The 17,036-nt window shown below is 38.9% G+C and overlaps 1 protein-coding gene across 4 annotated transcripts in view; it reads right to left on the bottom strand.

The window, feature by feature from the left end:
• Positions 1–17,036, bottom strand: part of CNKSR2 (connector enhancer of kinase suppressor of Ras 2) — a 183,588-nt gene that overhangs the window by 14,047 nt on the left and 152,505 nt on the right. For all 4 annotated transcript variants that reach the window (XM_063126460.1, XM_063126462.1, XM_063126463.1 and 1 more), the window contains one exon: positions 16,035–16,566. In XM_063126460.1, coding sequence (XP_062982530.1) covers positions 16,035–16,566 — 532 coding nt within the window. The remainder of the gene's footprint in view (positions 1–16,034; positions 16,567–17,036) is intronic.

Below are 17,036 nucleotides of genomic sequence, written 5' to 3'. Positions count from 1 at the left end.
ATAGGAATTCCTAGTTCACTGGAGAAAGTGATAAACCTGGTGTTGGTATTTATTTATACTATTAATTTTGGTATGATGAATTATCAGTTAGTTAGACATAGATAATCTCTTCACTAATCGGATTCTGTATTTATTTATTTATTGCATTTATATCCTGCCTTTTCTTGTCCAAGGAACCCAAAGTGGCATACATAACCCTTTTCCTCTCCATTTTTATCCTCACAACAACCACAACCCTATAACGTAGGTTGGGCTGGGAGTCTGTGACTGCCCCAAAGTCACCCAGTGAGCTTCCATGGCATAGTGGAGATTAGAACCTAGATCTCCCAACTCCCAGTCCAAAACTACAGTCACTACATCACACTAACTCTCATTTGTGTTCTGCATGGTGCTTTAGTAGTATCTACTACTCCTACTGTGCTGCCACTATTGCATTGCCTGATATTTGGTCCTCACTTTGTAAAAAAACCCAAAAAAACTCCCCTCCCCATACCTCTATAACTCAGAGCATACATATGTATACAAGTAACCATGCATCTGGCAAAATGATCCCTGGCTCACAAAACATGTACCACAATGATTTAATTTGTGCTACAACAAACACTGCTAATACTCTGAATGTTTTATTGGGGAAACTTCCCATGTCTTTCTTTCTCCCCCACCCCTGCTAAAATACTCAAGGCACAGAAAAGAGTATATGCCAGATAGTACTGATTCACAGCAGCCACAGCAGCAGTTTAATTTGTACAGGGGCTAAAAAAGCAAAGTGTTATGAGGACAACAACTGGCTCCTTGTCACATAATGAAAGCAAAGTGTTTGAAGAATGATGCTAGGGTTTCTTGTCTTGATTGCAGCAAAGGTTAAGCAAGGTAACACTATCAGATTCAGAAAGAGATGAGAATCAGAACTGAAACATTCAGGGGCCAGCAAGAGAGGTAAGTGACAACACGAATACATTTGGAAAGTAGAAGTAAATGTGCATGTCATGGGAATGTTACCTGCCCCCCACTCCCAGAGTTAGCATTTGAGGCTGCAGTCCTGTGCAGCCTCAAATGCTAACTCTTACTCGGACTTAAGCCTCACTAAACTTAACAGGACTTACTTTTGAGGAAACATGCACAGGATTGCATGTATCTTGTCACTTTTGAGAGAAGCTGACATTAATGCTATATAAAAATTAATATAAAACATTACAATGATTGATATAATTAAAGATCTTCTATAAAAAAAGAACAGGATTTCATGATGTGGATTTCTCCTTATAATGATTAAATGATGCCTGATGAAGTGGACAAGGTGCTCACAGCAGTATGACTGACCACAAGCTAATAAAAGCATGCTGAGGGGGTATGACTGGGGGCTTCCATGGAGTGATAAGTGTTACAGGGCCAATTTCAGAGAGTAACATTGGGTGACTATTCCTTGGCAATTGGGCTACAGGGTTCTGCAGAGTACCATCTTGTCCCCAGTGTTGTTTAAAATCTATATGAATCTGCTGGGACCATTCAATAGGAGATGTGAATCCAAATGCCATCAGTATCCTGATGACACGCAGCTCTGTCTCCCTGTGACATCTGAATTAGGTGAGGCTGTGCAAGTCCTGGATCAGTGCCTAAACTCAGTGATGGGCTGGATGAGGGGGAATAAACTGAACCTGAGTCCCAGCAAGATGGAAGGCCTGTGGGTGAGTGGTTCCAGAGTCCAGGAGGTAGGCTGGGGAGATCTAGTGTATAAAGACTACAGAGGGAGGGTGGGTGGGAAATCAGCAGACATCAAGAGGGGCAATTTGCATCAGCAGAAGTGCTTTTTGTTTGCACAAAGAGCACCTACGGATCCAAGCTTTTACCGTGTTTGCCCTCTGGTGCTTAACATTGTTAGACACAGAACAGAAAACAAAGTTTAACATAATTAGATTGCCTTGCTGTTGGATAATTCTTCCTTTCAATTTGGCAATTCATGTACAAAAGCCACCCAACTCTTTCTTTGTGGTTTCAGAATGATTAACCTGCCGGAACATTCTTGCCTAAACATTCCAGATGAATAAAAATCATAATCTCCTATTCTGAACTTATTAATTTTTATATACAAAATCAACCATGGTGCAAACACAGATGCACAAGACACGTTGCCAACTAATAAAACATTTTCAATGGACCATCAAAACTACAATGTGTTTGTAATATATATCATAACACGATTAGTTATCAGATTGCAATTTGTTTGCCTTAAATGCGAAACAAATATCAATTTTAAAGCAGTGACATAATTCCATTATGAGTACTCACACTCAATCTGGTGGTTTACTATTTGTTCATTCCAGCATTAGACTTATAACCAATTTAATAAATTTTAAACAATTAAAGACACAATCCTATGCATCTTATAAAAGAAAAAAGGACTTTTGTCCATCTAAACATGCATAGGATTGCACCCTGAAATGGCAAAATGTTGAGCTCTTGATAGATATCTATTGAGTGATTGTTGCTTTCAGATTTTTGTGCAAATTAGGTTTGTGCTAGTGTTCTTACATAAGCATGCCTATTAAACATTTCTCAAACCCCCAATTTTAGACCTTGATTGCTGTGCAGAGTGGTAAGAAAAATCCTCTGATTTCAGGCTATTAGGAAAGCATCTGGATACTAAACACACAATATGCTACACTCACCAGTGTAATTAGAGAAAATCAGAACTATACAGGGATTTCATTAGGACACTGGCTCTTATTACAGGAGTCAAGTGATGAAGATGCCATGAGATCCCCAGTGTATTACAGCCTTGCATAAAGATAGAACCACCAACAGCTTTGCTATCATTTCAGAGTTGTATATGTGAAAAGGAATGGCTATATTATTTTTAATGTACAATTCTTCTGGTTATGTAATTACGTGTATAAACAAAGAAATAGAAAAGCAAAACAAAGACACTGCATTCTCATTTTTAGCCTATTCACCATGGCAAAGCAAAATCTTTCGTGCCTTATTCTATTAAAGATAATTCTAATGATTCCACTCCTGAACCTGCTAAAACTTTTCTCTCATGATCTTGCTGCCCCCATCTGTCTCCTTCCACTCCTTTCATATCATATATTTAGATGAGGCATAGGCAACTTATTACCTTCCAGGAGTTTTGGATTACAATTCCCATTAGCCCCAGCCAGCATGGCTAATAATCAGGGGTTATGCAAGTTGCTGTCAAAATATCTGGAGAGTACTGGACTGTCTATCCCTGCTTTAGATTGTAAAGGTATGGGGAGGTCCTATGATTTTATTTTTGAACACTATCCCATCTGTAGGCACTTAATAACTACAGCATTTTTGCACCATCTATGGTCCGTTCTCTCCCCATCTCTTTGTTCCCCTTTCTTTTTCCAATCCATGGACTACTTCCCTCCTCAGATTCTTTCCCTCCTAGGAGCTGGTTGTTTTGTGTCTCTGCAGGCAGTATAGGGCTCCTCCTGGTTTCACGGATGTGCTGGATCTAGTGAGATCTGAGTTGGGATTTGATAAAGGTCTGTTCTTATAATTATTTTTATAAAATATTCTGCCCCCATGCCATAGAGCAGAACAACAACAACAAAATAATTAACCAGGCATTCTATTCTGTTAAGTGAGAACAACATACAAGTGACTTCCAGGAATGAATAACTTTTGAAAAGATGGAACAGCAATTGTGATTGGAAGCCATGAGATGGGGTGAGAACATTCTAGAAGTCTTCACAACTGATATATGCTGATGAATTTCCTTCATATGAAAAACATGTACTATTTTGTTTCAGAAGTTATGCTTTGAAATGTTGCACAGAAAATGGAATGGGATGAGTTCACTTAACTAGATAATTTCCTAATGAAGCAGGAGAGTGGTACTATACCCTCCCAACATGCTTATACATCTAGGTTTCCAGCATCAGTACCTGAAAGCACATACACCTCAAGACATTCCATAGAAATGACATGGTCTTACATTGCCATGTTCTTTATAAACCTGCATCATTTTCTTGTGTTTAGTGTCAGAAAGTGGTGTGTGCAGTACCAGACATTCCATCTGTTTTGAATGAAAACTAGCTATGAAGGCATCTGGATGCTTCCTAGTCCTGCCTGAAGGCCAGCTGTGCCCCTTCCTAGAGTCGGAAGACCTAAAGACAGTAGTGCATGTGCTGGTAACTTTGAGGCTCGACTTCTGCAATGCACTCTACATAGGGCTACCTTTGTGCCTAGCCTGGAAACTTCAAAATATGACTGCCAGGCTGGTTACCGGTACACCTAGGGGTGACCACATTACACCAGTTTTAAAATCTCTTCACTGGCTGCCAATTAGTTTCCGGGGAAAGTATAAAGTGTTGGTTATCACCTTTAAAGCCCTACATGGTTTGGGTCCAGGCTACCTGCAGGATTGCCTTCTCCCGTACAATCCGCCCCGCACACTCAGGTCCTCTGGAAAGAATTTACTCCAGTCAACAAAAACAAGGCTGACAACTATTACCCAGAGGACCTTTTCTTCTGCTGCTCCCAGATTATGGAATGACCTGCCAGGAGAGATTAATCAATTTAACAGTCTTCCAGATTTTAAGAAAGCTATAAAGACTGATCTCTTCCGGCAGGCCAAACCCAGTTGAATTTTAGGATGCCTTTTAATACTGTGCTGCTTTTAAAAATGTATTAGTTTTAAATGTTTTAATCAATTATATGTATTTTATGGCATTTGTGTTGTACCCCGCCTCGATCCAGAGGGAGAGGCGGGTAACAAATTATTATTATTATTATTATTATTATTATTATTATTATTATTATTATTATTATTGCTCTTCTTGTTGGAAGCACTCTAGTTCCAAAGGTTTAGGATTGATTAACCAATACCTTCAACTTTTCTCTTATAAAATCAGGATTCATATCCCAGCATAGCAACAAAAGAAATAAACAAATATTTTAATTTAAAATTTTGATCCCCTTCTATGACATTTGCTATATTCTGAAATGTTATTTTTTTTAGATTGTACCCATAAGCCTAAACCTTCGGAGATTTCTTTATTTTCTTCACATATCAACCCTGTGAGGAAGTCCCCATAATTCCCATTAGACAGAAGGCAATAAGGAATTGCTCAATGCTGCTCAGTAAGTCCATGGCTTGGCTGACTCTTGAACCTGGATCTCACATATCCAAGCCCATCACATTTTTTATATTTTAGAAATTTACAGTTTAAACAGGACTTTCTTTTATCCAGTATCAATTACCCTAATATGAAACTTGCGTAAAGGGACTAGTGAATAAGAAAGAATAATTCAGATACAAGATTTAAAGTGCTTCAGAAAAAATGTACTACATAGGTATTTAACTTTCTCAATTATTCTCCAACGGGCCTTGATTATACAACAGGAATACCTAAAGATGAGAGTAGTAATACATATATAGATAGATCAATCTCTCTCTCTGTGTGTGTGTGTGTGTGTGTGTGTGTGTGTGTGTGTGTGTGTAACAGCACACTGTTACCACAGAAAACATCTCAGAATCCGGAAGGCACTGAACAATTCTACTTTAAGCTGCTGATTTCAGATCTCAATTGTGTGGGCAGACACCGTCACCTTGGTGATGAGAAAGTCAGTGGGAAGGACAGGAAGAAGAACATTTCATAGTTCACTGCAAAACCAAGCAGGGCGAAGTGTTTGCCTCAGAATTCAACAAATGATAAAGGCTGAAACCCAGCAACAACTGCTACCTAACAAGTTGCCATGGCAACATAGATAGGAAACAAGGTTGTGCTTTTCATAATAAAATTAAAGGGGTAAATGCTCAAACTTAAGTACTGACAACAAAATGCCTACCTTGATTTCTTCTACCTAGGTCAGTAAAGGAAATAGCTTTGCCCCAAAGGGGAGATGTGAATACTGCTTGTTGACTATTACATGGCAAATTTGGAGTCACAACTTCTAGAATTCAGGAATACATTCCTATGATGGTGATTATTATGATGAAGATAAACAGAAAGTACTGCTATCCTATGAAACTTTTTTCTTAAAAAAAATGCAGTAAATGTCGTGGATTCAGTTCCCATATCAAGCAATACATTTAACAGAATATGCTTCATAGAAGTTGCCAGATAGAACTACTTTATCATAGTAGTTAAGCAAATGAAACTTTGTTCTGGTTAACTACAGAATCCGAACACTCTTCAAGGACAGACTCACATAACGCTCATTAAGCTGTAATTTCCACAATTAAATCCTTCAGATAAGAGTTTTAACAGGCCAATACTTAAGTATGGTCCCAACCTTTTTATCATACCTTCACTACTTGGCATTGAAGTAGTCAAGTTTTGCAGTTATAAGGGCATCGAGAATAGATGAAAGGCCTTTTTCAATCTAGAAAAGCTGCATTGATTCAAATGTAGTTAAGAAAAAGCCTTCCTAGCCACTATTGTCTGAGAAGTCAGTAGCAAAGCTGACTCCAAGGGTATTCCTGTGAACCTGATCAAATGGGGCATGCAAATCACAGTGGGAAGCCCCTCCTTGCTGCAATGTCCCCTGTCATCTTATTACAGGGAAACATGGGAATGTTTCCCTGTGTTATAGGCGATCAGTGAAAAGAGCATTCCACCATGTTAAGGCCGAAATTGGGCTTGGGTCATTCTGATGTTCATAAAATGGAAAATGTTTCACCAATCTTTCTGAAACGGAGACCTGCCAGAAAGAAACACTGGTTTTACATACCCTGCGCATTTCAAGATTTGTGAAATATTGAGGGCAGGATGGCAGTTCAAAGTACCAAAATGGGGAAAACCTCTCTGGCTCAAAATGGCTTTCTATTTCCGGGTGGCGACGATTTTTTTGCTCACTAAAAGCTCCGAATTGGGACCCTTACCCTTCAAACCAGTGGTGGGATCTTGTCCCCCTGTCCTTCTAGTTGGTGGAATGGCTTTTCTTTTTTCAAAATCTGCTTCCATTGGTTTTTAATGAACATTTCTTTGCCCCATTAAAGTGAGCATAGACTCATAACTCCTAAATGGAGCATGCTCAGTAGCGTCGCTCTCCCCCCTTCCTCCTGTCTCAAATAGATTGGAATGTTGGAAATAAGATGGCTGCCTGGCTGAAATAAGATAGTCGCCTAGCTCATTTAGGAGCCATTTCCTTCTGCAGATAAGCCAAGGCCCTGTCTGGACCCTCTCCTTCCCCACAGTGCTGTGGAGGCCAGGGAGGGAGAGAGAAACGATCTGCCTTGCTTGGAGGGAGGCCCTTCCCTGGCCTCCAAGGAAAAAGAAAACCTGGCTGGCTTAGGTAGGGGTTTGATTGACTTTGTTGTGTGTCTGTGATTGTGAAGAGGGAGGGGTGTGTGTGTGTGTGTGTGTGTGTGTGTGTGTGTTTGAAGTGCTGGTGCATCCTTCTTAATTCAAAGTAAAGAATATATGGCAAACTTTCCTTTGGGGTGGCAGTTCCTCACCCAAGCCTCTTAAAGTTTAAACTTTATGGAAAGAAATATTTTGAAACTAGGAATGAGAGGTTAACCCTGGCCTATCTGCCATGAGTTTAAACTTCCTCAGGTAGTGTGTGTTTCTTTAAAAGGTGCTGAACTACATTTTAAGCTTTCTTTTATAGATTTGTGTGTGTGTTTGTGTGTGTGTATTTTGAATTTGAACACAGATATAGGTCTCTTAAAAAAAAATCTTTAGTGTGAAGGAAGGTTTTGGTGTTAAGGAAGGTGAATAGTTTTGGTTGTACATAGAAAATATTTTCCCCCCCCTGTGTAGCTGCTTCTTATAAGCTAAATCTGCTGCTTTATGTTTGTATGAAAGGAAAACGTTTTCTAAAATGTATATCCATGAATCTTATACCCAAAACATTACTTCACACCAGAGAAATGGTTAAGGGACCTAGTTTTTGCTACAACCTGGCACCCTCCAGTTGCTGTAGACTTAGATTCACAGAATCATAGAATTCAATGCCCCTCAGTAGTTGCAGTAGTCCAGGGCATGTAGTCCTCTTCATCCTCCTCTTCATTTTATCCTCACAACAACCCTGTGAGGTAGTGTAGGCTGAGGGAAAGCCGGGAAGGGGGGGCATAAAGAATTACATTTATATACGGCCCTATAGCCTGGGTGTATTTATTAATTACATTGATATACCGCCCCATTGCCAAAGCTCTGCAATAAATACCTACATGTGTGTTAACAATGATCTCCAGTTATTGACATAGCAAGAAAATACGAGCAAGGAAGCAACATTTGGTGATGCCTTCCATCTGGAAGTTATGTGATATGTGGGTTATCAAGCAGTTATATGAAAAATGCTAGATACTCTGATCCTTGGTTTAAGTGGATTCTTTAATGTCAATATAGTAAAAATTATAAATTTTAGTGTAATTTTTAAAATAGTTACACTATAGTGTCATAATTTAAATTTTTAAAATAGTGTAAATTGGGAAATTATTTTAAAAATATTTTTTTCTCCCCTGTGTGGGTTCTTTGATGTCTACTCAAGGTCCCACTACAGCTGAAGCTTTCCCCACATCCCATACATTTATATGGCTTTCCTGTGTGGTCATCCGTTACACAAAACCATGAAATTCAATAAACAAAAAACCTACGGTTTACAAAACAATGTTAAAGGCTCTACAGTTTTCAACCAAACTCCAAAAAGCAGGGAAATTGGGAGTTAAGGCTCACAGGCCTATAACGCCACATCCTCCCTAAGGAGGCAGAAAGTGCCAGTGAAATTCTCATTCTCCCAAAGCAGATATAAACCATGAGGACAGGATGTAGAATAGGATATGCAGAGGTGACTGTGGGGTTGTGGAAAACTGATGACGAACAACTTAGGGCTACCTACTTCTTTTTTTGTTTATTTATTTATTAATTAATTACATTTCTATACTGCCCAATAGCCAGAGCTCTCTGGGTGGTTTAGAGAAGCCCTTCTCCAACCCGGTCCCCTCCAAAGGTGTTGGACTACAAATCCCATCATTGCAAGTCAGTATGTCCCATGGACAGGAATGCTGCGACTTGTACTCTCAAACATGTGGAGAGGTGACTGTGGAGTTCTGGAAAACTGACCGGCGAGGTGATGTTTGCCCTGTCCTGGACGGAGTTGCACTCTCCCTAAAGGATCGGGTCCGTAGTTTGGGGGTCGATCCAGAACTGTCACTTGAGGCACAGGTGAACTCAGTGGCAAAGAGCACCTTTTATCAGCTTAGGCTGATATACCAACTGCGCCCTTATCTGGACAGTGATAGCCTAGCTACAGTTACCCATGCTCTGATAACCTCTTGTTTGGATTACTGCAATGCGTTATACGTGGGGCTGCCTTTGAAAATGGTCCGGAAGCTTCAGCTGGTACAAAACAGGGCAGCCCGTTTATTAACAGGGACTGGCTGGCGAGATCACATCACACCAGTCCTTTTACAACTTCATTGGCTGCCAGTCCAGGTCCGGGCCCGATTCAAAGTGCTGGTATTGACATTTAAAGCCCTAAACGGTTTGGGGCCAGGTTATTTGAAGGAACGCCTCCTCCCATATGTGCCTACCCGGACCTTAAGATCATCTACAGGGGCCCTTCTCTGTGAGCCCCTGCCAAATGAAGTGAGGCAGGTGGCTACTAGGAGGAGGGCTTTCTCCGCTGTGGCACCCCGGTTGTGGAATGAGCTCCCCAGAGAGGTCCGCCTGGCGCCTACATTGTACTCCTTTCGTCGCCAGCTGAAGACCTTTTTATTCACTCAGTATTTTAACACTTAATTTTAACTTAAATTTAAATTATACTGTTTTAACTCTGTATTTTAACCTTATATCAATTTTGCTGCGTGGTTTTATCCTGGTTGTGCTTTTTATACTGTATTTTGTATTTGTGTTTTTAACCTGTTGGTTGTTTTATGATGGTTTTAATTTTTGTGAACCGCCCAGAGAGCTTCGGCTATTGTGCGGTATAAAAATGTAATAAATAAATAAATAAATAAATCGGGGAATGCTGTTCTAGAGCAAGGGCAGGCAAAATGTAGATCTCTAGATGTTTTGGCATTCAACTCATAAAAGTCTCTGTCAGCATGGACAGTGATCAAGAATGCTGCGAATGCTGTGACCGCAGAGGATTTTTCTTACATGTTCAGCAGTGTGAGATCAAAGGCAGAGCTACCACCTAATAGACTCATGTGTAAGGAAGGATTATTTTAAAAACTATTGATGAAAATGGTTTTTGTCCTCACCATAACATGGGAGTTGCAGCGCAACACATCTGGAGAGTACTAGGCTGGAGAAGGATGGTTTATACTTGGATCCTATACATGTCTTCTCAGAAGCCAGTGCCACTGAGTTTCCTAGGGCTTCCCCCCAAGTGGTACAGGATTGCAAACTAATCTCATCTGAAAGGAGTTCAAGACACCCAAACTAATCCTTTTCTGCTCCTCTGTCACTCTGATGAGATGATGTATTGTGGAGGGATTGTGGGGAGTGAACAGTATATTTTGTATGAACACATTTTAAGGAAAAAACATTGGTTCTTTGAAGGGCAGGGTATTTACCAAAAGCTGAAAGTGCCAGCCCTTGCTCTGGTTCTACATCTCCAATAAATAGTGCCCCTTCTGTTATCAATTGTGCTGCTCAATGCGAGATGTGAGAAAAAAAATATTGCGCAGCCCCTGTATTTGGTAAAGATATAGAACAGCGTTCCCTATCCTGCTGTCCCAGCTTCCTGACCATGGGACATACTGACTTGCAATGATGGGAGTTGTAGTCCAACACCTTTGGAGGGCACCAGGTTGGGGAAGGGCTGCTCTAAACAAAAAAAGAGAAGTAGGTGGCCCTAAATTGTTCGTCATCAGTTTTCCACAACCCCATAGTCACCTCTGCATATTCTCCATCCTGTCCTCATGGTTTATATCTGCTTTGGGAGAATGAGAATTTCACTGGCACTTTCTGCCTCCTTAGGAAGGATGTGGCCGTTATAGGCCTGTGAGCCTTAACTCCCAATTTCCCTGCTTTTTGGAGTTTGGCTGAAAACTGTAGAGCCTTTAACATTGTTTTGTAAACCGTAGGTTTTTTGTTTATTGAATATGGATTAAGTTCAATCTGTTCCCATTAATCCAGTTGTCTACCCATGTCTTAAATACAGATATCTCTGTTCTTGGATCTGTGAAAAAGTTATTTGATATAATCTCTATGCTAATGACACTGCACTTAATTTACCAACAAGTTTATCTTGAGAACCTTAATATATATGTTAAATAATGTGTATTCCTATAGGAGAATATTTACCACAGAATATCTATCACAGCTACATTCTAGTCTGGTGTTTAGTCATTCTTCCATCTAGTTCGAGTTGTGGCCCTACACTTTTCCTGAAAAAGTCTTTCCTACCTATCTGTTGTCCCACAGGTGGATGGATATTCCAAGCGGATGCTGATTTTGCTCTGTTCTCATTGAAATGGCATGAAGTAATGATTGGCCTTGTCCCTCACCAACATATCCCCGTATAGCTGCTTATTAGCTACAGAGCCACATACAATATGAACCCTCTAAAGATCTTGGATACATAACAGACCACCTTCCCTTAAATATATCCAAGTGACATTTAACATCTTCAGAGGAGATCTTGCAGGTCATTCCAAAATAAACAGAATGTTGCCATGAAGAACTTCGACGGTGGGCCTTCTCTGTGGTGGTACCGCCCCTCTGGAAAACCAACCCTCTGCAGTTTGTGAGGCAGAAACTGTAACATATTTTAAACAGCTCCTAAAAACACAGGTTTTCACACAGGTTTTCCCAGGGCTTTAACTGCTGCTGGTTTTACTTGGTACTTTTAAATAAAATAAATAAATAAATAAATAAACATTAACACTGTATTATTTACAAACAGATGTCAAAACAAACAATGGATTTCAAGATTAAACTTATGGCCAATAACAAGAAACTGCATTCCTGAAAAAGTCACCACAGATGGTTAAGTCATAGAATGACTGAGGTGATTAATTTCTAGGTACTAGCTGGATAGCTACAAGTATACAAGGAAATTCATTTAGGCCCAAGATACTTTGTTAGGCTGCAGAGGATCCAGGAACATACTACAGGAAAATGGAGAGAATGCATATCTCCTTCAATCAGCTTGCCTAATATGCAACTTTTGCAATCATTTTTCCATAATGCAATGCTGTTTTGTGCATTCTTTTCCCTAATGCACACATTATTCTGTGCAATTTCCTCCTAATATAGGCATTTTGTAACCACTTTCCCCTAATATACACATAACTGTATGTATATTTTTCATTTGGAGGACTGCATTGCAAAATTCTGAGATGTACAAATAGCGAAAAATAACTACATTCTATTTTGTATATTGATTCAGGAAGGCTCATTGGAATGTGAACTGAATGAGATTCTGCCTCGTCTCTATCCATGAACTATGTCAAGTTTTCATCCCAACCAATTGACCTTCTGCTTAGCTCTATGATACCGTTTTCACAAATTAAATTCTGAAGCATATTTTGCTCCATGTATACAATGTGCCTCAATACAGCTATTTTTGCTCCACTGGCGCACAAGGGTACTCTTATTATGTAGAACGTAGGCATTGAGAACTGAGGCCTTAGCTAGACCTAAGGTTTATCCCGGGATTGTCCTGGGGTCATCCCTGTTCATGTAAATGACACACAGGATATCCTGGGAGCAGGCAGGGACGATCCTGGTGTAAACGTTAGGTCTAGCTGAGGCCAGAAGTTCAAAAGTTTCAGCCTTGGCCCGGATTTTTTGAACAACAAACCTCAGCTCAGTGAGACTGAACATAAGTCTTCCTTACTTATTTAGAAGCCACTAAAATTAAAGCTGAACTGACTCAGTTATATAATACCATATTTGCTGTTCCTGCAATGCAACTCTAAGCAAAAAGCATAATCTGAAATGAAAATTATTATGTTAAATATGACCAACAGTTCTAGTGTTTAAATGTGTGAAAATAAAATGTTTAAAATTAAAATAAATTCTCAAGTTAAATATTTATAATTATATTAATTTTTTAGAAGTTGGGATGCAAACATTAGGAATGAATGGCATTAATCTGTACTAAATGGTTCACAGCTGGTTGAAACTGGTTGAACTGTTGCTTTAGTGAAGAACTGGAATTAAATTAGAATATCTGGAATAATGATAAACTTGGAGGAGATGTTTACTCAAATTGAGAGTACTTGTGTTTTCGGATACTGATCAGTTTAAGCTATCAAAATAGCTGGTAACAGCTACTAATGTCTGATAACAGAAAAGCAAATGAAAGCAGTAAGAACCAGTCTAACATGTGTAGCAGTCTGACTTTTTGAAGAGAACTTATACTAGGGACTATAAACAAATTCTGAATGTAACCAAACGTAAAATATATGCGTGCATACAACAGTCACTAGTGTTTTTCTAACTTAATTTTCATACTGTGCACTAGTTCTCTTAATAAGAACACATTTCAAGTTATACTAGATACATTTTTTAAAAAAGAAATGAAGATGATTTATAAGCAATATGCATGCTGTTTACAGATCAGAATTTTTTGGTGCAGTAGTAGTCTACTTTCAGCCACTCACTGAACATACTTACAGGTGTATTTCTCAGATGATACATTTCCTGGCATTTTTTTATAGCTTTGGACATCCAAGATAGCACAAGATACATGTATATTTATTACAATGAAGAGTTCCACTGAGAGGAATATAACACGTTAATGGTCCTTCTGCCTGCCTGCTGAAGATTCAAAGAACTAACCAAGTAGCCAGAACAAAAACTATGATATATTCTATCTAGTGCAGAGAACTCAAATGAACTATATCTTCAAAGTTTATCCTATCCAGAATGTCCGGGGGGGGGGGGAGAATGAACAACTTGGGTGGTACTATCTTTTTATATGTTGGACAATCAAGTAGCCCCCCTTTTTTAGTTATAGAGATATATTAAGACTTATGCAACATTTGCCAAATGACTAACAAGACTTTTCAAGCTAAAATATTTAGTATCTTCAGTTCTGATATATAAGGTATCTCTCTCAATGATTGTTCTAAGTCGCTTCATAAAAGCCACTGCACAGTTAATAATCTAATGCAGGAACACTGCTGTTTGCCACAGAATACACATTAAGATTTCACATCTTTCCACACGTATCACCAAAAATGTAGTGCACATGAACCAGGGAGATGAAACACATTGTGGCTATCTGATAGAAGTCATTGAGCATTTGGAGATGTGCACCTCCTATTTACCATATTTACCCTGCCAAATAATAGGGCACCATAATTCTCTACATAATGAGTAGTTGTTAAGGCAAGGTTTTGGCCAGTTTTAACTCTTGACTTCAGTGTTTTTCACCAATGCTCTGTTTTTTGTTTTTGTTTTTTTCTTGTAGTACTGCCTTTCAAAACTCGGTAGAATAGAAATGGAACTATACTATTTTGTTTCCTTAGTTTCTACTAAGTGAGAAGTGGCTAAAGAATGTGACATGTTCTGCCTGAAATCTAGAGACAAAGGAACTTATTTTAAATAACTTATAAAAAATGTGTGTGTTATGCCAGAAAAGTACCTCTTATATTCCCAAGTATATTGCTGTCACTACTCATTCACATGATAAATAAAAGTGGTTGTAGCAGTATGAAGTCGAATTTCAGCTCAGCTCTGTGAGGCAGGAATCTATCTGTCTGTCTGTCTGTCTCTCTATCTATCCATCCATCCATCCATCCATCCATGTATCTACCAATTCAGCATATACTCCCCCATCCACCCCCGCCATTAACTTTCCCTCTTGGCTCTTTAAAAAAATCTGGTCAGTTTGGATTTTGCCACTGTTCAGGGAAATGAACAAAGAAGCAGTAAAAGATGTGAAATCAATGTGCATGGCTACCATCTCTCATCAAGCCTTGCTTCATATACGATGTATGCATTTTGACTAATAAAAGGCCACTTCACATTTTAAAGAGATATCATTATAATATCTGGATGATGAATGCTGTTACCACTGTGTTTACTGGTTCTTTTCCTGTGCCTTTAACAGCATCTTGACATGCAAACATTAAACAGGGGAAGCCTTCCAGACCATATGTCCATGCCAGGAAAAACTCCATCTGCTTAATTTCAGTATGGAAGGATGCTGTTAATGACACAAGGGCAGAGCAGTACAAATGTGGCAACCCAACTGATATGTTCATACACTGTAAAAGACAGTACCAATAAAGTGAATAGAACACTGGTATCCATAGTAACAAGAAACTGAGGTTTCAACTTCTATACTCCGCATTTGATATGTTTATATTTTTCACCCAATTACTTTACTAGGTTCACAGTATGCAAAATGGTGCAATGTTAGTGGAAAATGTTACATTACATATTGATTTTTAAATTAGCAATTGATCTGTGTCGGACTTTAGTAATATCTCCAGGGCCAGCCTGATTGCACAAGGAGCCCATATAGCTGCAACGGTATTTTTAAGAACGCCAGTAAAGCAGCATACAATCCAAGACCTGCACATCAGCATCCTTTCTAACACGGCTGTAAATTGTTGCAAGGGGTTCATCTTTCAGATTGGGGAAGTAAAATGTATTGGCCTGGTTCTTAGCACCCATTCATGTAACCTAAACAAGCAGTACTAGAACACTTAGAGTACAAGAGCCCCAGTGCAAGAAAATATATTTCATATTTACCATAAACTAAACTATTTGATGTCCAAAGTTTCAGGAACTACACAAACATAAAGCAATAATAAAACAAGGAATTCACAATTGTGAAAGAAACTAGTGCCCAAGACATAAGCATACTAGCAATGGAGGAAATGTAATATAATAATAATAATAATAATAATAATAATAATAATAATAATGTCCAATAATAAACATGAACAATAATTCTGCAGATGAAGTTGTTCCAAAATTTGCTCTAACATGCATAAAAAGTTGATTGGTCAAAAGCTAATAAAAGTAATTATTTCTACTATGTAAAAAACAAGGTAAGTTTAAAAGCCATAAACTTAAATAATTTTACTTTTCTACATGCAATTTATTTCTACTTAATTTTTTCATGATCAGAAAATAAATAGCGCTTACTTTCATCTTCTTGATTTTCTGCTTCTATTTGCCCTTCTTCTTCTTCCTCTTGCTCTTTCTGTGAGACTTCTTCTTGATGGCTGGAGGTACTGACAGAAAGTGTGTGGCAGCAATGGTTGAACCCACTATCTCGTGGCAGAGTATAACTGCGGGGCTTTCCCCCATTCCCATTTAGGACTTGCATTCTCTCACCCTCTACTAAGGGGAAAGGGCCATAGTGATCCTGTAGATGGCACTTTTGAGTAGGAAGAGTTGATTGCCGCCTGTGTTCTGGAGAGATAACAGCAGAGTCAGAGAAAACCGAGTCCTCAAGTGGTAGAGTCTGAAGATAGTGCAGTCCTGAGCTTGTCAGAGGTGTCTCTATTAAATCCTGCCAAGAACGTCGCTGACTAGCTGTTTTGCGGATGGGAGATTCAGTAGTGCTCCCCACTGGCTCCTGACGGAACTCCTCATGTGATGATTGTGACTGGGAAGTTTCAGTGGATGAGAGACGGCTATGCTTTGCTTCCACAAAAGGACTTGCGCAGCTCATCTGCAACAGAATTATAAATTCTGGCTTCAGATCAGTGATAAAGATAGGTTTGTAACATATAAAGGTATATATGTGCTACAGCTATCAGATATATACATATTATTATTTACTTAATTATTTCCCACCTTCTTAATTCACAAATTCTTAAAGCCAACAAAATACCATCAAAGTATAAAACTATAAATGAGCTTCACTACAGAAGATGTAGGGCAAGATAAACATGCCTGAACAAGTATTTTCAGGAACGAAGTCTGAGGAACTGAGGCAAAAGATGACAAGTGGTGACAAAAGATGATGTACTGGATCTTATTGATACATTGAAAAATATCAATAACCCACAAGTCACTGGGTTCAGATTACATTCATCTGAGAGTTCTCAAAGAACTCAAATATAAAATTGCTGGTCTTCAAACAAAAATATGTAATATGTCCCTAAAACTGGCATCTGTACTAAGGACTGGAATGTAATG

The sequence above is a fragment of the Elgaria multicarinata genome, chromosome 5, assembly GCF_023053635.1.
Source record: "Elgaria multicarinata webbii isolate HBS135686 ecotype San Diego chromosome 5, rElgMul1.1.pri, whole genome shotgun sequence".
Lineage (NCBI taxonomy): Eukaryota > Metazoa > Chordata > Lepidosauria > Squamata > Anguidae > Elgaria > Elgaria multicarinata.
Note: the sequence above shows the minus strand (reverse complement) of the source record. Positions and strands in the feature narration are given on the sequence as shown.